We start from the raw sequence: 24,912 nt of genomic DNA, 5'->3' as shown, positions 1-24,912 counted from the left end.
CCAGAGACTGATGAGAATTCAGTTAATTCTCTGCTTCCTTTGAGAGGAAGGTAAATTGCATCCTGAGGACAAAGCTGCCATCTAGAAAGACAGCTTTAAAGTATTTACATCTGCTTCTGCCGTCCCTGAGGATTTCCTTTTCAAAGTGTAGATTTAGCACTTGGAACAGAACAAATATCACCTTGTGTTTCTGTAAATAAGTCTGCTCTTTCTATTTCCTTTAAAAATATGCATAGATGTTATGCATGTGTGTAGACTTAGTAAATATTGTAGGCCATGTTTCATAATTTATTTCTTGCTTTATGCTTAAGCTAAAATGAAATAACTAAATATTGATATTCCTATATATTTTTATGGATGGCCTTTTTGTAATTAGCAACTAAGAAGTCAGTGGAATGTAACTTTTTCATTGATGAAAAATGTCAGTGGAAGGTGACTTTTTCAATGATGAAATGTGTTGTTCTTGATGGTAAATGGCTCAGAATTATAGTTCTTCAGAATAGTCAAGGTTGGGCTGTGAATGGTTTATCTTCTCTGATTCAACTTCAGTTTATTGTACCATTTGACTTTATTCTTACCTCCAGGCAATTCAGGATTTCAGTAATCTCCCTGGAATGTGGTAGCAATCCCAATCATGTATCAAACTTAAATGACTTGTCATATTATTTATAATATACATTAAATGCAGTAGAACCTCTGGTCACAATCATAATTTGTTCCATAACTTTGATCCCAGCCTGATTTGGATGTGACCTTAACACGAACCTAATTTTGGAAATGTGTCACTTACAAAAAAAAATGGCGCGGAGGGGGAAATCGGCCACGGGGGAAAAATGTGAACTTTTTGGTCAGAACGTGATTTGGTCGTGGTCAGAAGTGTTCATGACTAGAGGTTCTACTATATATAGCAGGTCAAGTAAAACTTTGATGGATACCAAAAATCAATAGCTTTCTGAAGCTGCTCTTTCAATTAGGATTTAAACCATTATATCCCCAAGCTGTATTCCCAAAGAAATCTACAAAGAATACCATGGTTCATTGTACAAGAAGCTCTTCAGAGGTTCATCAGAACCTGCTGGGAAATCCAAGGCCATTTGCACCCCCAAATACAATCTAAATTCATTTAATCTCGACCAGGAAAAATCTCAGCTGAAGACTCTATTCAGTCAACTTTGCAGAAGATGATTTGTTGGAAACAATTTTCCTCTTCTGGTATCTTTGTGTGGATTCTTTCAAACATGCATAGACATATTGTAGTAATGAGGATTTTTCTAGTACACATATATTTTCCAGTGGAAGAGAGGGAGTGGTCACGTGAGGGTATTCTCAAAGCCTGATTGGTCCAAAGACTGAGAGCAAACTCTTAAATACTCCTGCCTTCCTTTCCTTCCCAGTTTCCTCTCAGTCTTTTTGGTCCAATCACTTGAGAATTGCGTGTAGGTAGGAAAGATTTTGGAAATAGCTTATTTTCTTTATTCGATCTGGCTTGGATTTGATTAATTAGGCATTCTAAACTACCTAAATTCTAAATTTGCAGCTGTGGCCCAAGGGACAGTTTCTGCCTCTGGGTGGTTGGGGAAGGCCCTGTGGGGCATTTAGCCTCTCATCCGCGGGCGCGAAGCCTTAGCCTGACCCCCGGGACTGCGGGGGTGCCAGCTCTTAGACAGCTGCAGAAGCGCCGATCGCTCCAGCAGCTAGAGGAGGCAGCGTAGGCACCGCGGGGTGCGCACGGGCTGCCGGAGAGGCTGCCGCTTGATTCGGGTGGCGTTTTTTCTTGATTTAAACTGTGAATCGGAGCGCGAGCAAGCGGAGCGAGGAGGGAGTGTGCGCAGGCATGCCGCGAGGCCCCCAGAGCCGTTAGACCGCTTTTCAGCTGCCGTGGGTGGCCAGGGGAGCTGGGATGCGTGATTCGGCTTCCTTTGGCCTCACAAGAGTCCTGGTGGCCATTTTAAATAAGCCACGTGTGCACGCGGCTTCCATTGGCTCACAGAGCTGTTTGGAGGCCTAGGCCTAGATGTGCGGCCTGGTCAACCGGCTTCAACTACAGCCCAGGCCCAGGTTCCGGAAGGGCCTACAGCGGCCAACTCTCTTCGGCCTCCTATACATCGGACACGTGAGTGGGGCGATGGAGGAGGGTGCGGTAATTCCCCAGAGCCAGGCCGAAGGCCCGGTGAGGGGGGAAGAAACCAGAGGGCAGGGGCCTAGAACTGGGGATCCCCCAGTAAGATCCATGGCGGCCCAGCACCCCTCTAGGACTTCTACCAGGGAGGAGGAAAGGAGGCATAGGGCCTTGGAGAAGACCTTTGCCAGGGCCGAGAGACAGGCCAGATATACAGGGCATGGTTCTGCCAGCAGGTCACGATCTCCCATTAGGCCTCCATCTGAGCAATCCTCTCCTCGGGGGTTCAGCCCTTCCTCTCCCTCTGTTTCACCTGCCAGGCCCCACAGGTATTCCAGGCGGAGTGGGTCTCCCTCCCCGTCCCCTTCGGTCTCCCCAGGTTTAACAAGGGGGGATTTGGGGGACCCTTTGGAAGGGACATCCAGAGGACAAGGGGGCCTCACGCAGGTTGGCGCCCCAGGGGCCTGGCTCGGCTTATGGGGGGGGGAGGATTTGGAACATCTCCCTGAAAGCCTTAAGAGACTTATATCGGCAGCTATTTCTAAGGGCATTGCCCAGCAGGATAGGGGTTCACACCCCGCTAGGTCTCAGTATAGGGCTTCATCTCCTTCTATGGTTAGCGAGGCCTCCTCCATGGGGGAGGAGAATCTCCAGGATATGGGGTTCTCAGATGATGAGGAGGCTACTCAGCCCAAGACTCCTTCTTCCAAGGGCCTTTTTCCTCAGGCCATGTTCAAAGTGCTCCTGAATAAGGCAAGGAAGACCACCAAGGTGGGGATGGGAGATCTCACGGTTCCCCCACCTAGGGATCCAGATATGGCCATGTTTTCGAACACGGCCACAAACAAGGAAGAGATTCCAGCCCCTCCCTTGTTCATGGAAGTACTGACCAACCAGTGGTCCCGTCCCTCCAATTTTACTAACCCGGGGAGTAATGACCGTAGTTTTTATAATGTGGAGCAGACCTTTGCTCAGGCCATTCAACTGCCCTCCATTGACACCCCGGTGGCCACCTTGGTCTCCTTTTCTCCGGTGGTGTCCGGGGACGTGGCAGATAAGTTGGAGCCCGAAGATAAATGGGTAGAGCTTACCCTGTGGAAGAACTTTAATGGCACGGCTTGGGCCATTAAGTCGGCGGCCGCGGCCTCATATTTTAACTGGGCTACGGTCATGTGGCTGTGCCAGCTCCAGGATCGCATCCCGATCCAGGATGAACGTTTGCACCAAGACCTTATAAAGATTATTGCAGCTTCCCAATTTTCTGCTGATGCCACTTTAGACACGGTGAAGTTCGCGCCCAGCGCCTTGGCCACCTCGGTTACCTCACGCCACCTTCTGTGGCTCCGTAATTGGCAAATGGACAACAAGGCCAAGTGGAATCTGGTGGCCGCCCCATTCAAGGGTCCCAATCTCTTTGGGGAGGCTCTCAATCCCATTCTTGTCGAAAACAAAGACAAGAAGAAAGTACTCCTGTCTAACGCTAAAAAGTCTGAGAACTGGTCTCATCCTTATCGCAGGCAATCTTATAGGGCTCCTGAGTTTGATCATCAATGACGTTTTTCTTCCTTTAGGTCTGACAGGCAATTTTCACGGCAGTCCTATCAAGACTGGAATAGGTTCCAGCATCAGTCCTGGCGGCCCTTTCGTGGGGGCGGCGGTCGCCCGTACCGCAGAGGGAAGTGACTCGAACCTGAGTCGTCCCATAGGCAGCTGCCTGTCCCACTATGTGGATCGTTGGGATGACATCACGTCCGACGCTTGGGTAGCATCCACAGTTCGTCAGGGTCTCAGGTTAGAGTTTCTCTCCACACCCCCGAATTCCTTCAGGTCGTTCCCTCTGTCTCGGAGTCTGGAGCACCGCCGCCTGATGGATCAGGCAATCAAACATCTCCTGGACATTCAGGCGGTGGAATTGGTTCCCCTGTTGGAAAGGGAACTGGGCCACTACTCCAACCTGTTTGCGGTTCCAAAGAGTTCGGGGGGGGGGTGGCGGGCAATTCTGGACCTCAAATGTCTGAACCGTTTCTTGGTTCAAAATGTCCTCCCTCAAGTCTATCCTTCAGGGCATCCGGAAAGGGGACTTCCTGGCGTCGGTAGACCTCACGGAAGCCTACCTTCACATCCCAATCTTCCCAGCTCACCGCAGGTTCTTACGGTTCTCTCACGGGGATCAACATTACCAATACAGGGCTCTTCCGTTTGGCCTGGCTTGGCTCCCCGTACTTTTACGAAGATGCTGGCGGTGCTGGCGGCGCACCTCTGGGCCATGCCAGTGAGGCTTCAATGTTACTTGGACGATGTCTTGGTCCAGGCGGGATCCCTCCCTCAGGCGGTCATGGACCTCCAGAGTCTCCAATCCCTGGGGTTTTCAGTCAATTTTCCCAAAAGCCAGCTGTCCCCCTTCAATCGCATCCTTCATCTGGGGACAGTCATAGACTCTGTGGCAGGGGTGGTTCGCCTGTCCCAGGACCGGCAGAGCAGTCTGCGACAGCTGCAGAAAGTGTCCACAGAAGTCGGTCCGTTTCTGTTCTTACATTATCACAGTTACTGGGCAAGATGGTGTCTTGCATAGGGATAGTCCCACGGGCCAGACTTCACCTCCGCCCACTGCAGTGGGAACTCATCCCATTTCAGAGGGGATGGATGAGCAACTCGATCCGGACCCTACGCCTTCCGGCGGGGGTCCAGGCTTCCCTGAGGTGGTGGATTTCGCCAGCCATCCGGTGGGGCTGCTCCTTCTGGGAGCCAGAAAGAGTAACCATCACCACGGACGCGAGCTTCTTCGGTTGGGGAGCCCTGGTGGGCTCTTGCCTGGCCCAGGGCAGGTGGACGCAGATGGATCTCCGCCACAATATAAATTGGTTAGAGCTGAAGGCGGCTCGCTTCGCCCTCCAGCATTTCCGGACCTCGGTGGAGGGCCAGCACGTGCTACTCCTGATGGACAACGTGGCCACCAAGGCCCACATCAACCGGCAGGGAGGTACTCACTCTCGCGCTCTCTGGCTAGAGGCTCTGAGACTGGGGGCCTGGGCGGAGAGGCACCTGTTGTCCTTGGTGTTGGAACACATCTCCGGCCTGTCCAACCACCAGGCAGACTGGCTGAGTTGAGCGACTCTGGACAATGGCGAATGGCAGCTCCACCCAGATATTTTCCGGGGGATCTGCCAGAAATTCGGCACTCCTCTGGTAGACCTTTTTGCATCTCCGATGAAGGCCCATCTGCCCCGGTTCTTCACACGATTTCAGTCATGGGGGGCAGAGGGGGTAGATGCCCTCAGGAGCAGGTGGCCAGCGGGCCTCCTCTACGCCTTTCCCCCAATCCCGCTAATTCCGGGGGTCCTCAGGAAGGTGGTGGTGGAGAAGGCGCTAGTCATAATGGTAGCGACCTATTGGCCCAGGAGGCCGTGGTTCGCAGATCTCATTCAGCTGTCAGTGGCTTCCCCGTGGAGGATTCCGCGGGAGGAGGTGGTCTTACGCTAGGGGATCCTGGTTCACCCAGAGCCACAATGGCTTCATCTGACCGCATGGCTGTTGAACGGGGACTACTGAGGGCGGCCAATCTGTCCTCTGGGGTCATCTGCACCATTGAGGCTTCCAGGCGCTCCTCAACGATCCGGGTCTACGATTCGACCTAGGACGCGTTCGTGAGGTGGTGTGCTCATCAGATTCTTCCAACTAGGGCCACTATTCCCAACGTCTTAGACTTCTTGCAGAAGGGCCTGGACGACGGTCTGTCCCACAACACCTTGCGTCGTCAAGTGGTGGCTCTGTCCTCAATCCTGGGGGGCGTGGGGTCCTCTTCCCTGTCTCAAGTTCCCCTGATCAAATGGTTTCTTAAAGGGGCGGCTAATCTTCGACCTCCCCCTGTGCATAGGTTTCCTATGTGGGATCTGCCCCTGGTCCTCAGAGCCTTGACAGGTGCTCCATTCGAGCCGCTACGGTCGGTCCATCTCAGGTTCTTGTCCCTTAAGGTAGTGTTTCATGTGGCGGTTACCTCCGCCCGGTGTATCTCGGAACTGGGCGCTTTGTCATCCAAAGAAGATCTTTGTCACTTTCATGCGGATAGGGTGGTTCTTCAACTTGATCCTACCTTCCTCCCAAAGGTGAACACCCCCTTTCACAGGGCTCAGGAAGTGGTCCTGCCCAATTTTTGTCCGGGGCCGTCTACTGATAGGGAGCGGCTCTGGCACTGTCTGGATGTTCGTCAGACCTTGCGTATCTATCTCAGACGGACGTCGGAGTTCCGTCGGTCAGAAGCCTTGTTTGTCTCTTTTCAACCCAGGACTTTGGGGGCTAGGGTGTCCTTGGCCACCATTGGCCGTTGGCTACGGCAGGCCATCAGGGAGGCTTATGGGGCGGAGGGGCGTCCTGTCCCATCAGGTATAACGGCCCACTCGACTAGGAGTGCCACGACCATGGCGGCGTGGGCTACTAGGGCCCCCTTTGAAGACATTTGCCGGGCCGCTACTTGGGCATCCCTGACCCCGTTCATCAGACATTATCGTCTGGATTCGTTCGCTTCGACGGATGCTTCCTTTGGTCGGAGGGTCCTGCAGAGGGTGGTAGCAGATAGCCATGGACCTGACTCAAATGATTCAGGGCCCGACACATGAGGGAGGTCACACCTTGGACCTTGTTTTTGTCTCTAGCCAGTGGTTGAGTGATCTGGGAGGAGTGAATTTAACCATCACTCCTCTGTCATGGTCAGATCACTCACTCCTCCGACTTGACTTCCCTGGTGCTACCCCTCGCTGCGGGGAGGCGGAACCGGAAAACACTAGATGGTTCCGCCCCAGGCGCCTGATGGAACCAGATAGGTTCCAGACGGAGCTTGGGCCACCTCCTGCAGCCCTGACCCGCCCTCGGGTAGAGGACCTGGTGGCCGCGTGGAATAATGTGACTACCGGGGCCTTGAACCGGGTGGCGCCTTTGCGGCCTCTCCGGCAGCAACGATCCACCCTGGCTCCTTGGTTTACCGAGGAGCTAAGGGTGATGAAGCGCCGCAAGAGATGCCTAGAGAGTCGTTGGAGATCCTCCCGATCCGAATTTGACCGAGCACAGGTACGAGCCCATTTAAGGACGTACCTAGTGGCATTGAGAACGGCCAAACGCCAATATTGTGCCGCTCTCATTGCATCCGCAGAGAACCGCCCTGCCGCCCTGTTTCGGGTGTCCCGCTCCCTTCTGTTTCAGAGGCCGCGGGAGGCCCCTTTACAGGGTAGGGCAGAGGAATTTGGGAAATATCTGCAGGATAAAGTCGCTCAAATCCGGAAGGATTGGGTCCCCTTCAGTGGCCCAGTCGAGACGCCAATGGCGAGTCTTGAGAAACCTTTTTGGGAGGAGTTTGACTTGGTTGTCATCGAGGATTTGGACAGATTGCGTGGACGACTGCGACCTACCACATGTTTACTGGACCCGTGTCCCTCCTGGCTTGTACTGGCATCCTGGGAGGTTACACGCGACTGGCTCCTGGGCCTAGTGAACGCTTCGTTGGGTGAGGGGTCTCTTCCGGCCGCCTTGAAAGAGGCGGTGGTGAGACCCTTGCTCAAGAGGCCTTCCCTGGACCCTACGGAGCTGGCCAATTATCGTCCTGTCTCCAACCTTCCCTTTTTGGCGAAGGTTGTAGAGAGTGTGGTGGCTTCTCAGTTCCCACGACATCTGGAGGAGAATGATTATCTAGACCCGCGCCAGTCCGGCTTTCGCCCCGGGCACAGTACAGAGACGGCCTTGGTCGCGTTGGTGGATGATCTCTGGAGGGCCAGAGATAGGGGTTGTTCCTCTATCCTGGTCCTATTAGACCTCTCGGCGGCTTTTGATACCATCGACCATGGTATCCTGTTGCACCGACTGGAGGGGTTGGGGGTCCGGGGCACCGTTTTGCAGTGGTTCGGCTCCTACCTCTCTGGCCGGACGCAACGTGTGTTGGCAGGGGAGCAGAGGTCGACCCTAAGCCCCCTTACTTGTGGGGTGCCACAGGGGTCGGTCCTCTCGCCACTCCTGTTCAACACATACATGAAGCCGCTGGGTGAGATCATCCGTGGTTTCGGGGTGGGATATCATCTGTACGCTGATGATACCCAGCTGTACATTTCCACCCCGAACCACCCCAACGAGGCCGTCGAAGTGATGTCCCGGTGTGTGGAAGCCGTACGGGTCTGGATGGATGACAACCGACTCAAGCTCAACCCTTCCAAGACGGAGTGGCTGTGGGTTCCGGCCCCCCGGTTCAACCAGTTAATTCCATCTCTGGCCATTGGGGGCATTCAACTCGCCCCTGTGGAGCGGGCGTGCAATTTGGGTGTTATCCTGGATGCCAGGCTGTCCATGGATGACCATGTGACAGCCGTGGCCAGGGGGGCGTTCCACCAGGTTCGCCTGGTGCGCCAATTGCGCCCCCTATTGGACCGGGACGCCCTACGCACAGTCACCCATGCGCTGGTGACGTCTCGCCTGGACTACTGTAACGCTCTCTACATGGGGCTTCCCTTGAAATGCACTCGGAGACTGCAGTTGGTCCAGAATGCGGCCGCGCAGGTGATTATGGGGAGTACTAAGTACTCCCATGTGACACCTCTCCTGCGCGAGCTGCACTGGCTTCCTGTGGTCTATCGGGTGCGTTTCAAGGTCTTGATTACGATCTTTAAAGCGCTCCATGGCTCAGGACCTAGTTACCTGCGGGATCGTATTCTGCCCCATACATCCCTACGACCCATCCGCTCGCACAGAGAGGGACTTCTCCAGGTGCCGTCCACCAGACAGTGCCATGGGGCGGCGCCTAGGAGCAGAGCCTTCTCTGTGGCGGGCCCAGCCCTGTGGAATGACCTCCCCCCGGATATTAGGACCACTACTGACCTCCGCTCCTTCCATATAAAGCTCAAGACCCACCTATTCCAAATAGCCGGCCTGGCTCAATCATAACTTCATAACGCTCCTGATGGGTTTTTTAATTCAGTAATTTTATTTAATGGGATTTTAAATTGTGTTTTTTAATTGTCTTTCACTTATGAGTCTACCTCCTCCATGCACATGTATATGTCTTTGTTCTTTATGTATATATGTTTGTCTTTATCTGTATTTTATCTGTTTTGATTGTACGCCGCCCCGAGTCCTTCGGGAGAGGGTTGCGGCTAATCAAATAAAATTATTATTATTATTATTATTAAATTAGAGGGTGGTAGCAGATACTCCCCTTGGGCCATGACTGGTGGTTGCATTTATTCCCTCCCTTGGGACTGAGCTTTTGTATGTCCCTCACGTGACCACTCCCTCTCTTCCACTGGAAAAAGAACGTTGGTCTTACCTGAACGTGTCTTTTCTGGGGAAGAGAGGGAGTGGTCACGACCCGCCCTGTTCTTGGTTGTAAGGGCCAAGGGGAGCCCGGGAGTTCCCAGGGGGGTTTGTTTGTGTTATTCTGTTTGTTGTTGTTCCAGTTCTGCTGTTCGCCTTCGAGAAAACTGGGAAGGAAAGGAAGGCAGGAGTATTTAAGAGTTTCCTCTCAGTCTTTGGACCAATCAGGCTTTGAGAATACCCTCATGTGACCACTCCCTCTCTTTCCCAGAAAAGACACGTTCAGGTAAGACCAACGTTCTTTCTGATGACTTGCAACCTTTTTCAGTATGCTTTGTGACACGAGTAGTATAACCTAATATGATCTGGGAAAGTTGCATTGCAATTATTTGAAATAAAACTTTGGAATACTTTAAATAGTGTCTCAGTATCTTTTTAAACTTACTTGCTTCTCCTTCTCCTTCTCCTTCTCTCTGTCTCTCTGTCTCTCTGTCTCTCTGTCTCTCTGTCTCTCTCTCTCTGTCTCTCTCTCTTGCTAGTAACTGTACCTATGTATATCTTCAACCACAAAATGTGAATATGGAGACATTATACAAAGGATGTATTAGCCTTAATGGGTCTTAATGCACAATATGTTGTTTTAAAGTAGAAAGAGGTAACTTCACATAGTTTCTCCACCTGATGAAACCATTGCTAGCACTGATGCCATGTATGAATCAAGACTAAATTAGATTTAGGCAGCAAATGGTGCAATTTTAGTTTTGTTTTTAAATACATTTTTTTCTTGATGAAACATTGGTTCTTTCATTAACATGTTTCATTTGAAACATGACTGGCTAAAACAATAAAATAATCAGAAATAATGCCATATTAAATCATGGATCTGTTAAATATCAGGTCGGAATAGAAAACTAAATGGAAGGCAAGAGATCAATAAATTGCTGACAACATATATTTCAAATATAATTTTGGCGGGTGATTTGGATTTTCAAATATCAACCTGAGGATTGGTGTTTGCTTTAACTCAAGTGTTAGAAAAAGAGAAGTTATTCCAATGCTAATGCTAATGCTTATGCTATTTGGGAACAATCATTAGAACTTGGAGAAAAACCACTTGTCTTAATTTTGCTATACCATACATTTAGTATATTTATTCTGAAATTGTTTCTTCCTTCTGCTGCTACCTTCTGAAATTAAAGACTGACTAAAAGCACAAACCCATTTGTTTCTGTCCGGTGTTCTTAGGGACATTGAAATAGGATTACAGACCTGAGCTGAGAGCAGGGGACAAATGATAACATCTCTGATATCATCACAAATAATCCAACTTGTATATTTTCCATTGGGCATTAGGAGGCAAATGGAATAATTGCATCACTTGCATAATTAAGCCATGAAGCACATATCATTGTTTTGATACTGCAACTTGTAATGGAACTTACAAAGTAAATATCTGTGATTGAGACTTCGGGATCATTTCCTTTTCCATGTTGTTTCTATTGTATTTGACTCACTTCAATGTGTTATATTGAATAAACATAATAAACTGAATTGATACATAGTGATAGCTATAAATTGTGATTTTGCAGATCACAATGATTGGGTTCAGTATACTAAGCCAAAATCAAACAAATGAAATTATGGCTTATTGTATTGCATGAGGAAAACCTAATGAATGAATGGTCTTGAAATCTATGAAGTCCTAGTTGTTGAGATCAGATATATCCTTGCTTGTCAAATATTAGCCATATGTCCTCATATCCTGTAATATGAAATATATTTAATTAATGAACTGATTCATTAGTAGCACACACATAATGTACTGAATAAACCCCACCCAAATGGTTTGTATGCTTTAGATATCCTTCTTCATAAGTATTTAGATTAGGTTATTGATAGAGGTATTAATAACCTAATTTTCTCCTGATATAGAAACAAGTAAACATTTTTGAAATTGTAGCATTAGGAAGCTTTATTTACTTTGCTTCATGGTGAAGGATTATTTTTATTATGGGTTATGCTAAGTATATATTTTTGTATTAAATATTCCTTTTTTGCAATATCCAGTTTCCTCTGGAGATTTGTAAAAATGCTATCTTAATAGTGTACGTTGCCTATAAAATGCTATCTTCCAGTAGAAGGTTTGTGTGTATTTTGTATTTATAATGGGAATATTTCAGAAAAGGAGCTACTTCATAAGATTAAAAATATAAATATTTTTTAAAAAATATGAATATAGCAAATATAGTTCAGTTTTTATAAGATTGCTTATGTGCATCTTTCTATGAAAGGAGAGAGCTATATAAAATGTATTTTAACGTTCCATATTCTATCATAAAAGTTCTTTATATAGGACTAAGGGTATTAGGAGGATTGTGTGATTCATTTCAGATCAATATGAAAAATTAGATTGTTGAATAGAGCAACAAATTGAACCTGAAATTCATGGCCTATTGTTGGAATGGGCTAATTGTAGATCAAGGATTGTGGTTTCTGATAGGAGAGTTCCATCCATTTTTTTGCATTGTAGGGATAGGATTATAAAATTAAAGAGAGAGAAGAGGAAAGTTTGGATCCACTTTTAACTATGGATCTACTGATAATCCTGCCATTCGACCCCTATCTGGGAAAAGGTTTGTCCAATCATGGTATAAAGGAAGCATACTCACATAAAATTTCTTCCAAGACTAGTTCAAATCCTGCTGACTTTATGGGCACATCTGTGTAGGGTTCTTTTGGCAGTAATGTGCAACTAATTTGTCATTGCTTTCTCCCCAGTTTATGAGTCATATTTGGTGGTTTACATCCAAGAAATAAGCAGACCTAACTTTGCAATTGAAGATTGGCTTAATTAGTATAAGAGTTGCCATTTAGTTGGACATTTATCCTTGTAACTTTGGGGGGGGGAATCCAACCACTAACAAATTTTTAAAGTGTTTCCTCTTTTTCCTTAGGCCTGTGCCCATCGTTGGAAAAATGTCTACTATGAAACTGAGTACATCCTTCCTCATGGGTTTTGCAACATTATCCCTCCCAATCTTGGATTGAATGGTAAAAAATTAATGCCTTGCTATGAAGGTAAGAGGGCATATTTATTTTTCCTTATCTGTGCTAGTACTTGTGATGGATTTTCTTTTTACATTCGTTCTATTAATTATAGTTGTGGCAGTAAGTATATTTCGAATGCTGTCTTTAACTGTGGTACTACTGTCCTAATATAATATAAAAATAGGGGGCAACTTTAGTTTACTTGTGCTTTCCAGATATGTTGGGACTGTAATCTGGAGGCATTAGGATGGGGAAAGCTGATACTGAGAGATAATTTTGGTAGTTGTTTTGTATTCTACAGGCTATGAAGCGAGTCACTGCCCTCTGAATTAAGAACTGTGTAGTAAACAGCTGCAGGCTTTTTCAGTTGTGTCTGAAATCCTTTCCATTTAACTCTGTATAAAAACCAGCTTATGCTTTATCACCAGAGAACTGCAGTCTAACCATAAGTCCTTGCTTTGGTTCTGTTCATAATTACTTATTCTAGAAGGGACTATTTTACAATACAATTTGGACAATAGACCATAACAACTTACAGTTAAAAATATATTCTTGATAAAATTGTATGTCTGCTTTGTATATATGTTAGTCACTCCCATATCTATGTGTATATAAGTGTGTATATAAAAATTGGATCTAGAACTATCTATCTTTCTATCTTTCTATCTTTCTATCTTTCTATCTTTCTATCTATCTTTCTATCTATCTATCTATCTATCTATCATCTATCTATCTATCATCTATCTATCTATATCTCAATATAAAGAATTAACTTAGAAAAGAATATTAAATAGTAAAATTTAATAGACTGTTTAAAAGTTTATGAACTTATATTAAGTACTGACATTTAATTCTATAAACTATAACTTTATATACAGTATATGCACAATGCAATCCTTAAACCTTTTATAATCTTTAGACCTAATATTGCTCTGTCTATTAATATTTAGAATTTCTAGATTATATTATTGATATTGTTGATATTGACGTGGGTATAATAATATATTACAATACCTAATTTTAAATGACAAGGGCTTATTTTGACCCATGCGCTTAAACACCCAATTGTGCTTATTATCCAAGTAGGTCTTATTTTCAGGGAAACGGGGTATTTATCTATCAGTTTTCCACTTCTCCTTTGTATAGCTCCCCAGTATATACACTCGTTATATAATATATAACCTACCTGGATAATAAGCCCAATTGGGCTTTTGAGTGCATGCGCCAAAATAAGCCCTCCCCCCAAAATAAGTCATCCCCCCCAAATATTCCAATACAGCAGCAGCCAAGAAGTGACCACACTCGCTGCCTCATGTACCTCAAAAATAATAAGACCTCCCCGAAAATAAGGCCAAGTGTTTATTTCGGTGGTCAAAAGAAAAAAAGACCCTGTCTTATTTTTGGAGAAACACAGTAGTAGCTGATTTATGGTATTGTGGAAGAAATTGGACTGTCTCTCAATCTCAGAATGGAGACAGAGAGCAAAACGTTGAATTAGCCACTTGAACTAACTATGTGAAAAGATTTATATCATAACTGCAAGAGCTGATTGTTGAGTTGTTTTGAAAGCTATATGGAAGTTTTTAATGTTCTGCTCCTGATTCTGAGGAGGAGCCAAGATGGCCTGCTTCCTTCTTCTTCTTCGCACTTATAAATGAAGTCTGCCTTTTGAAACTATCTTTGAAGAAAGTCTGGCTTTATATTATCCCCCCTGAAGAGACTCTTTGAGCCTCACCTGTTACGTGGTCTTTCTGGATTTGGATTATTTGATTTCTTTTTTTTTTTTGAGTGACTTCTTGGCTTGGAACTGTGACAGAGGGTTAATTTTCACTTTTGGATTTCCCTGTCTTCTCGGACTTGCTCGGCTGCGTGCTTCACAGACGCCATTTCTTTTGCAAAAGATTTTTACTCTTTCTGAACTTAGACAATGGGGCCCAGAAAACCACCTACAGGCAAAGCAGCCTCGGCACCGACTTCTACTGCATCCAGTCCAATGATCCAACAGACAAAAATTTCATCATTTTCACAAGAAAGGACTGGAGAGAGTTCAAAAGATTTATCTGTTACTCAAATGTTTCAAGCTCTTATGCAGGGACAAAATGAGTTGAAAAAGGAGGTAGCAGATTTTAGAGATGAGCTTAAAAGTGTGCAGCAACAAATAACAGAAAACAAACAGAGAATTGGTGTGCTGGAGGAGGGCATGGCTGGGCTGGGGGAGGACGTTAAGGCAGTCCAGAAGGGGAATATAGAATTAGAAAATTTTATGGCAAAGATAGAATGTCCTTCTTTCTCAGATTCCAGAACCTAACGGAGACAGAAGATGAAGATCCTAAGGATATTATGTGTACAATTTTAGCAGAATATATTAAAAGAGATAAAGAACAGTTGTGGTGGGACATGGATCTGGTTTATAGGATTAATTCAGCATATGCCAGAACACATAATGTTCCAAGGGAAGTACATGTTAAATTTCTTAGGAAGACCACAAGGGATGAGATTCTAGGGGCTCAGAGGGGGGGACCACTAAAATATAAAGATAAAGAAATTGCCATTCTTAAGCAAATTCCGAAAAAAATAAGAGATAAGAGGAGGAAATATTCCTCCTTATCAAAGAAATTATATAATAAGGGAATTTGGTTTAGATGGTTATTGCCAGAAGGAATGCTGATCTTCTGGGAGGGAAACAGAATTAGAATTAACACAATTGTGGAGGCAGAGGCCTTCATTAAAAAACATAGTGTCCTCCTAGAGGATGGAAATATAAGAAGCAGTGAAAAAGGCGACAACACACAAGACATGAAGGAGGGAGGGGCTGCGGCTCCGCCTGGGGACAGGGGGGAGGGAACAATAATGGAAAGACTCAGGTAACAAAAATAAACATATCTGGAATATCATTCTAATTGTTGATATATTAGAAAGTGGCAAAAGAGATGATTGAACACATGGTTGATACAATGTATAATAAGATGCTGTTTCTGCTTATCTTTTATCTTTTGTTTTTTTTCCTGTAAAAAGTTGTGAGAATTGGAGAGATTCCTACCTCTAGCATGATGGAGCTGCCAAAAAATTTTTTTGTATTTCCACCACCTTTTCCCCAAAAATTTTTAAAAACCAATAAAATTCTTTTTTAAAAAAGTTATATCAACAAACTGACCTGGGATAAGCAGAAAAGCACCCCAGACTGCACCCCCTAAAAAGGAAGGTGAGTGTTAATGATCAGAGATTCTATTCTCAGAGGAAGAAGAACCAGCCATCCGCAGACCGGACATACAATTTAGGGAGGCATGTTGTCCCCCTGGAGCAAAATCAAGGATGTGGCTGAGAACTTAATCAAAATAATAAAACCCACATATTACTATCCTTTTCTACTACTACATATAGGGACAAATGATACAAAAAAGAACTTGAAAACAATATTGAGCAATTATGAGTAGCTAGGCAAGAAAGTTAAGGAGTTAGATGCACAAGTAGTTTTTTCATCTGTACTTCCAACAAAAGGTCAATATCTGGTAAGAGAACAAAAGATTCTAGAAGTGAACCACGGGCTAAAGGGTTGATGTCGCCAAAAAACTTTGGATTCTTGGATCATGGTCTGTACTACCTCCATGATGGGCTTTTGTCAAGGAATGGGCTGCACCTCACAAATACTGGAAAGAATGTTTTTGGAAAATGACTGACTCAACTTATCAGGAGGGCTTTAAACTAAATGACCAATCTCCAGGAGCTAATTCCAAGCAAAACCTCCTAGAAAACAAGTCACATAATGAGGTGAGTGATGGCAAGGAAGACAAAGTCAAATACCAAATAGGAGACATAGGAAACATACCCAGAATGAGACCTAAAGACCTATATACAAATGCACACAGTTTGGGAAACAAACAGGGTGAAATTGAACTATTAATACATAAAGATAGATACGATATAGTTGGATTTATAGAAACCTGGTGGGACGAAAGCCAGAACTGGAACATACTGATAGAAGGATACAAACTGTTAAAAAAACCCAGACCCCATAAAAGAGGACATGGAGTTGCACTGTATGTAAAGGACCACTACATTGCTACAGAAATGCATCAAAGATGAAAATCTCCTAGAAAGCATATGGGTCAATATAAAAGAAAAAGAATAACATTGTCATAGGTGTATACTACTGGCCACGCAACCAAGCAGAAAAAATAGATGTACTTTTTGCCAACCAACTATATTTAGGAGGCACACTACCATAGTAATTGGGGACTTTAATTATTGTGACATCAATTGGAAGACTTAATTCGTACCAAGTGAGAAATCAAATTGGTTCCTGACCAACCTAGCTGACAATTTTGTTGTCCAAAAGGTAGAGGAGGGAACTAGAGGGACAGCCGTACTGGGCTTAATTCTTACAAACAGATGCAATAGAGGTAGTTGAAACCACAGGAACCTTGGGTGAGAGTGACCATGTCATACTAGGATTCAACACACAAAACACAAGCAACAGAACACAATGATGGCAGAGTCCTAGATTTTAAAAGAGCTGATTTTAACAAACTCAGGGAGAACTTGGAAAATATTACTTGGATAAAAATCCTAAAGGGAAAAACAAGAAGCTTGGAAAACTCTGAAAAATATGACCATAAAAGCCCATACCAGCACAATACCACTGAAAAAGAAAAACAATAAAACCAAGAAGAAACCAGCATGGCTGCATCTGATCTCTCTGATAAATTAAAAGACAAAAAGGACAAGTACAAAAAATGGAAAGAGGGACACATAACTAAGGCAGATAGCCAGAATCTGCCAAGACGAAGTCAGGAAAGCAAAGGCTCAGAATGAAGACTTGCAACAAAAGTCAAAGATAATAATAAAAAGTTTCTTCAAACATATAAATAATAAGAAAAAAAAATCAAGGAAACGGTCAATCCACTAAAAAGACAGCAAAGAACAAAAAGGCAGAATATAGAAAGCAGAGCTGCTTAACTAATTCTTTGCCATCGGTCTTCACGCAAAAAGTAACAATAGTCCAACCTATCAAAAACATAACTGTAAAAGACAGACTAGAAATAAAAGTTAAAATAAGCAAAAAAATAGTAAGAGAATACCTGTCTGATCTTGACGAATACAAATTACCAGAACCTGATGGATTACATCCCAGAGTTCTAAAGGAACTGGCAGATGTCCTCTCAGAAGCACTGTACCAAATCTTTCAAAAATCCTGGAACTTCCAGAGGACTGGAAAGGAACTGATATGGATCCCATCTTCAAAAAAGGGCAAAAAACAGACCCATTTAACTCCAGACCAATCAGCCTATCAATACCCGAGAAGATACTGGAAAAGATAATAAAAAAACAGATCTTCCAATATCTAGAAACGAGTAAAGTAGTAACTATGGTAGAAGACAGCATGGGCTTGTTAAAAATAGATCATGCCAAACCAATTTTATTTCATTTTTCAACATAGTGACTAAATTAGTGGACCAGCAAAATACTGTGTACATAATATTCTTAGACTTCAGTAAGGCATTTGACAAAGTAGACCACAACCTACTTCTTGGTAAACTAGAAAAAAATTGGATAGATAGCATCATCATCAGAAAAATGGCGAGGAGGTGGAGAGGGCTGGTAGTTTTAAATTTCTGGGCATTTATATCTCAGAGGACCTGTCATGGACCATGAATGCTAGCATGCTTGTGAAGAAGGCACAGAAGAGGCTGTACTTCCTGAGAATGCTAAGGAAGATAAATCTATCTCAGCATCTACTTCTGTCCTACTATCGCAGCATTATTGAGAGTATCTTGACATACAGCATGATATGGGAGCAGCTCTGCAGCAAACAAAAAAGCTCTACAGAGAATCATTAAAACTGCCCAAAATATCACCAGGCTCCAGCTACCAGCCCTGGATGACATCTCGCTGTTTGAGGAAGTTGCATAACATTCTCAAAAACTCTACCCATCCTGCTTATTTTAGACTTGCCTTCTGGCAGAAGATACAGAACAATTAAAACTAGGACCACACATCTTCTGAATAGCTTTTATCCCAAAGCTATAATTGCACTCAACAATGAACTAAAGGGCCACCATCAGTGAGCTATTGGACAGCACTGCTTGGTCTATTGTGTGGATGCTTGGGTGGTTTAGGGGCGGGGGACATTTTTGGTGGATGGGGATGTGTTTGGGGATTGTTAGGTGTATTAGGCCTGGTCTCTGTTGTATGTGTAAACTGTGTATATACGTACAATGACAATACAGGTGAAACTTGAAAAATTAGAATATATTGCAAAAGTTCATTTATTTCAGAAATGCAACTTAAAAGGTGAAACTAATATATGAGATAGACTCATTACATGTAAAGCAAGATAGTTCAATCCATGATTTGTCATAATTGCGATGATTATGGTTTACAGCTCATGAAAACCCCAAATCCACAATCTCAGAAAATTAGAATATTGTGAAAAGGTGCAATATTCTAGGCTCAAAGTGTCCCACTCTAATCAGCTAATTAAGCCATAACACCTGAAAAGGGTTCCTGAGCCTTTAAATGGTCTCTCAGTCTGGTTCAATAGGAATCACAATCATGGGAAAGACTGCTGACCTGACACTTGTGCAGAAAACCATCACTGAAACCCTCCATAAGGGGGAGGAAAGCCTCAAAAGGTAATTGCAAAAGAAGTTGGATGTTCCCAAAGTGCTGTATCAAAGGACATTAATAGAAAGTTATGTGGAAGGGAAAAGTGTGGAAGAAAAAGGTGCACAAGCAGCAGGGATGACCGCAGCCTGGAGAGGATTGTCAGGAAAAGGCCATTCAAAAGTGTTGGGGACTTTCACAAGGAGTGGACTGAGGCTGGAGTCAGTGCATCAAGAGCCACCACACACAGACGGATCCTGGACATTGGCTTCAAATGCCATATTCCTCTTGTGAAGCTGCTCCTGAACAACAAACAACGTCAGAAGCATTTTACCTGGGCTAAAGAAAAACAGACCTGGTCTGTTGCTCAGTGGTCCAAAGTCCTTTTTTCTGATGAGAGCAACTTTTGCATCTCATTTGGAAACCAAGGACCCAGAGTATGGAGGAAGAATGGAGAGGCACACACTGCAAGATGCTTGAAGTCCAATGTGAAGTTTCCACAGTCTGTGTTGATTTGGGGAGCCATGGCAACAACTGGTGTTGGTCCATTGTGCTTCATTAAGTCCAGGGTCAACGCAGCTGTTTACCAGGAGATTTTGGAACACTTCATACTTCCTTCCACAGACGAACTTTTTGGGGGATGCTGTCTTCATTTTCCAGCAGGACTTGGCACCTGCCCACACTGCAAAAAGCACCAAAACCTGGCTCAATGACCGTGGGATTACTGTGTTTGATTTGCCAGCAAACTCGTCTGACCTGAACCCCATAGAGAATCTATATGGCATTGCCAAGAGAAAGATGAGAGACATGAGACCGAAAAATGCAGAAGAGCTCAAGGCCGCGATTGAAGCATCCTGGTCTTCCATAACATCTCAGCAATTTCACAGGCTGATAGCTTCCATGCCACACTGCGTTGAGGCAGTAATTGCTGCAAAAGGGGCCCAAACCAAGTACTGAATACATATGCATGCTTATACTTTTCAGAGGTCCGATATTGTTCTATGTACAATCCTTGTTTTATTGATTGCATGTAATATTCTAATTTTCTGAGATGGTGGATTTGGGGTTTTCATGAGCTGTAAGCCATAATCATCACAATTATGAAAAATCACGGCTTGATCTATCTTGCTTTGCATGTAATGAGTCTATATCATATATTAGTTTCACCTTTTAAGTTGCATTACTGAAATAAATGAACTTTTGCACGATATTATAATTTTTCAAATTTCACCTGTAAAGTAAAGTATTTAAAGATAGATTTGTAACTGGCTGACGAGTAATCCTTAATGGTACTACATCTATGTTGAGGAAAGTAAGCAGTGGGGTACCACAAGGTTCTGTCTTATGCCCAGTACTTTTCAAGCCAGCAGCAGTCCCTCCCCTACTCACCCACTGGCCCTGGATCACATGGCTGCACTGGTGAGATTACCCCTAAGTCAGCTGGTCCTCCCCAGCACTCTTCAACCTTAACTTCGGCAGCAGCAGTATGATCAGAAATGCAGCTCAACTGGTGAAATAACTAATGAGAAGCAATGTTCCCTCTAATGTCAGTGTTTCAAATATCATGCAGAATTAAATCAGAGTAACACATTCTACAATTCTACTCCTTACTATTCCCCCTCCCAATTACTACACTAATGAAACAGCATAGGAAAATAATAGAGAGAGTGGCAGGCCAAAAATTCTAAAAGGAATATAACTGCAGGCCTGACAGATGGCCTCGCCTCAGAAGAAAAACGTTTCCTGAAAAGTGAATAACATAAAAGTTAACATAACAAAATTAACTACCTCTTCCCCCCACAGGGGGACCCTTTGACTTATCAGGAAACTTCTCATGGAATTGTTTTACTAACTTCTCCACTTTTAGATCCCAGATTTTCACCCAAGTAGCTTCAAACAAAGGGTAACCCTTCCAATGCACTAAATACTGTAAGCGACCCCTATTCAGCCTGGAGTCTATAATATTTTCCACCTCAGATTATATTTCACCTTCTATCACTACAGGAGGAGATAAAGCTTGGGTGGATGCTCTTATCCTGGACCCAATTACTGGCTTCAACAAGCTACAATGAAATTCTGGGTCAATTTTCCCTAGACTTCTGGGTAGACTGAGTTGAGCTGTAACTGGGTTAACTATCTTCACTACTGGGAATTAACCTAGAAATTTTGGACCAAATTCCTTGCTAGGCATTCTTAATCTCATGTATTTGGTAGATACAAAAACTTTGTCCCCCACACAAAAGGGGTTTTGGAGTGAGCGGTATTTATCAGCTTGCTTCTTGTAGGCTTCTGCCGCATCTGCTAGAGCCTTCTTCATATTTTCCCATCCTTTCTTTAGTGTGTCCATCCATTCATTCAAAGACATGAAGGAGGGAGGTTCTCTAGGAAGCTCAGGCATGGCAACAAATTCCATGCCACTGGTAATCTGGAAAGGAGTAAATCCAGTGTTGCTATGGACCACGTCGTTGTATGCCACTTTGGCGAAGGGTAGCAAGTCCGACAAGTTGTCATGCTGATAGTCCACATAACACTGGATGTATTGTTCCACCATCACATTGGCCCTCTCCGCTGGGTAGTTCATGCTGGAATGAACCTCTGAGCTTAGTTCTTGTGTGGACCCAATGGATCTCAGGACCTCTCTCCAGAACTTGGCTGTGAACTGGACCCCACAGTCTGAAACAATCCTCTTGGGCACTCTGTGCAGGCGATAAATGTGTTTCACGAACATTTTCACTAATATCTTTGCAGACGGCAACCCTGAGCAAGTGATGAAGTGCGCCTGCTTGGAAACCAAGTCAATAACTGTACAGATTACTCTGTTCCTACTGCTGTCTGGGAGTTCCACGATGAAGTCCATTGCAACCTCTTCTCATGGTCAGTTATGGCTGGCCACTCATTGTAGTAGTCCTGGGGACTTCTCTGGTAGTGGTTTCATCGTTACGCAAGTAGCACAGCTTTTTACATAATCTCCCACCTCTGTTTTCATCTTTGGCCACCAAAATTGATGCCTGGCAAGGTGGAGTGATTTTAGGAATCCAAAGTGGCCTCCTAGTTCCGCCTCATGGCTTCACTGTAGAACTTCCAGCTTCAACCCTGTGGGGATGTACTGTTTGGACCTCTTCCAGGCTAATCCATCTTCCATTGTTAGGATATCCTGGTTATTGTTGAGCCACTGGTCTGTTGGGAGCGCCAATTTCATAGCTGTCATCAGCTTATCCTGGCTTCGGTTAGTGACTTGGGCTGTCTTTTGGTGGGAGGAAGAAATGATGGGGTGAACAACTTCTCCATTCTTACTGTTGGTCGTGCGTTTCTTGACAAAACATTCCCCAACAAGGTTTTTGGTACTTGTTGGATCCCTGGGTTTTTTGTCTCTGCTGCAGGTGCTGCAGGTTCTGGGCTCTTGGTTCAAACATCCCTGGGTGGCCCTTTTCCTCCATTGGTGGTAGCGGTCCAAAAGCAATCATCAATTTCCTACCATTGTCTTCCCACTTTATCGTAGGCTTCCACTTGTCAAGCCATGCAAGCCCCAAGATAATATTTTCTGGCACCTTTGGAGCCACAATGAATCTGAGAAGCTCATAGTGACAGCCCACTTGTAATTTCACCAGTTCAGTGATTAACGTGATTGGGCCCCCTCCAATTAGCATTCCATCTACTTGCTCAACCCAAATGGGACAGGCTAGAGGTCTTGTGCATATGCCTAGTTGCTTGACAATCAACATGCTGATTAAACACTGAGTGCAACCGGTGTCCACAACTGCTTCAATTTCCCCTTCTACTCCCATCTCGGGTTCCTGGAGGTTGGCTTGGAAGGTGAAGGAGTGGATGGGTGCACTCACCATTGGGTCATCTTTGGCATTTTCCTCCTCCAAGGCCTCCCTATTGGTAGGACTCTTCATCACCTTAGGTTGGGGATCCTCTTCCAGAGGTTGTTTGCCCCTTTCCTCCTCCGGCATCCCACTTGGTAGGACTTTTAATCACCTTAGGTTGAGGATCCTCTTCCAGAGGTTGTTGGCCCAGATGACTCTTTTCTGGTGGCATCTGGGGCCTTCGCTTTACCGCCATGGCGGTTGGTGTGCATGTTTGAGGCAATGGGGCTGGAGCCAAGCACTCTGACGCTCTGTGGCCAAGTTGACAGCAACGGTGGCATTTTATTGGCCCCCACGAGGAAAGGAAGCTGGTTACATCTCTAAACTTAGGAACTGCCTCATCACGTTGTTCCGCTATCCATCCTGTAGCTTCCCCCTTGGTAATCCCTTCTTCCATTGTCAAGAACCCTTCTCTGTTGGAAGATGGGGTAAGAACCTGTTGGGGCGTTGCAGGGAAGACTGGAACTGGTGGTGAGGTCAATCCCTGGGTTATCTGCCATGGTGCTATTTGCTGAGGGAGGACAGGTTCCCACTGGCATCCCTTCCATCCATGACCCGGGGTTAAGACCCATCCTGGGGGTTCCTGATTCACAGCTTGCAGTTCAACCAACAATGGCTGGCAGGGGGGGTTGTGTGCCAAGGCCCCCTCTGCTGGCTTGGAGGATTTTCCCTTGCTGATGGCCAAACAGGTGCCCACTGGCATTTTTTCCATCCAAACTCTGGGAAGAAAGTCCAATTTGGTGTTTCATTCACAAGCTGCAGCCCAATTTCCGGTGGCTGGCAAGTGAAAGATGCTGGCGAAATCCCTTCTTGCTGGCTGGGTTGAATTTCCCATTTTGATAGGGAATCTGTCTTCAACTCAGTTGCAGGGTAATGGGCCATTTCATTTATCGCTGTTTGGAAGAAGTAATTATCTCCACTCCAGTCCTCCAGTCCATTGCAGCTTTACTTGTAAAGGGGGGGGGGGGAGATTGACTCATGTTTGGCTGAAGAAGTTGGTCTGGGATTCCAAACATCTTGTCACTTCCATCTGTGTGTAGAATCTTTCCCCCATTGCATTCTTCCAGATGCTATAAATCTTCAAACAGAAACTCCTTTGCACTCCAAGGCTTTGTAAAGAAGCTTCAAACAGAAAATCCTTTGCACTTTGAAGATTTGCAGAGAAGCATCTCATCTCAGCTTCTTATCTCAAAAGGCTTTCTCATAATTGTTCACTGATATTTTACGCTGACCCAGTCAGCATTGGGAAATCAGCACCCCTCACCAGCCCCTGTGCCGGGGTGCTGGTGATTTATTTTAAAGAGATATTTGGGATAATGTCAGCATTCCAAATATCATGCAGAATTAAATCAGAGTCCAAGGCAAAACTATCCTTAAAGTTCCAATTTAATAAGTCAAACATGTTGGCAACAAACTGTGGAAATCCCAAATCTAAAGCTTCCTGGGATTCCACCCAGTTGAAAGTTCATGATCTTATACCCACACCCATAAATCCATCACATGGTCCAATCTTCTTTGCCCACGCTGGCATTTCCACCCATCTAGTTCCGGTCAGATGCAGAAGTGTGGAGACAAAAGATGACCTTGAGCTTCTAGAAAGGAATGACAACACATATAGACTGGGTGAAACCAGGCTTAATAGCAGTAACTATGAGAGGGATCTTGGAGTATTAATTGACAACCAATTAAATATGAGCAGTATGCAATGGCAGCCAAAAAAAGCAAATGCAATCCTAAATTGCATTAATATAAGGATACAGTCAAAATCAAGTGAGGTACTAATACCATTCAATGAAGCCTTAATAAGACCACCCTTTGAATACTGCATCCAGTTTTGATCACCACATTATAAAAAGATGTTGATACTCTAGAAAAAGAGTAAGAGGAGAGCAGAGAAGAGCTAAGATGATTAGGGGACTGGGAACTAAAATTTTCTGACAGTGAGAGGAATCAACCAGTGGAACAAAATCTTCCAAATGCCTTCAA

At 44.7% G+C, this 24,912-nt stretch overlaps 1 protein-coding gene across 4 annotated transcripts in view; it reads left to right on the top strand.

Moving 5' to 3' along the window:
- The window catches only part of ITGA9 (integrin subunit alpha 9), a 541,618-nt gene that overhangs the window by 26,405 nt on the left and 490,301 nt on the right, over positions 1 to 24,912 (top strand). For all 4 annotated transcript variants that reach the window (XM_081971274.1, XM_081971275.1, XM_081971273.1 and 1 more), the window contains exon 4: positions 12,361 to 12,484. In XM_081971274.1, the coding sequence (XP_081827400.1) occupies positions 12,361 to 12,484 (124 nt within the window). The remainder of the gene's footprint in view (positions 1 to 12,360; positions 12,485 to 24,912) is intronic.

The sequence above is a fragment of the Natrix helvetica genome, assembly GCF_964273705.1.
Source record: "Natrix helvetica genome assembly, chromosome: Z".
NCBI lineage: Eukaryota > Metazoa > Chordata > Lepidosauria > Squamata > Natricidae > Natrix > Natrix helvetica.
This window is presented reverse-complemented; position numbering and strand designations above follow the sequence as displayed.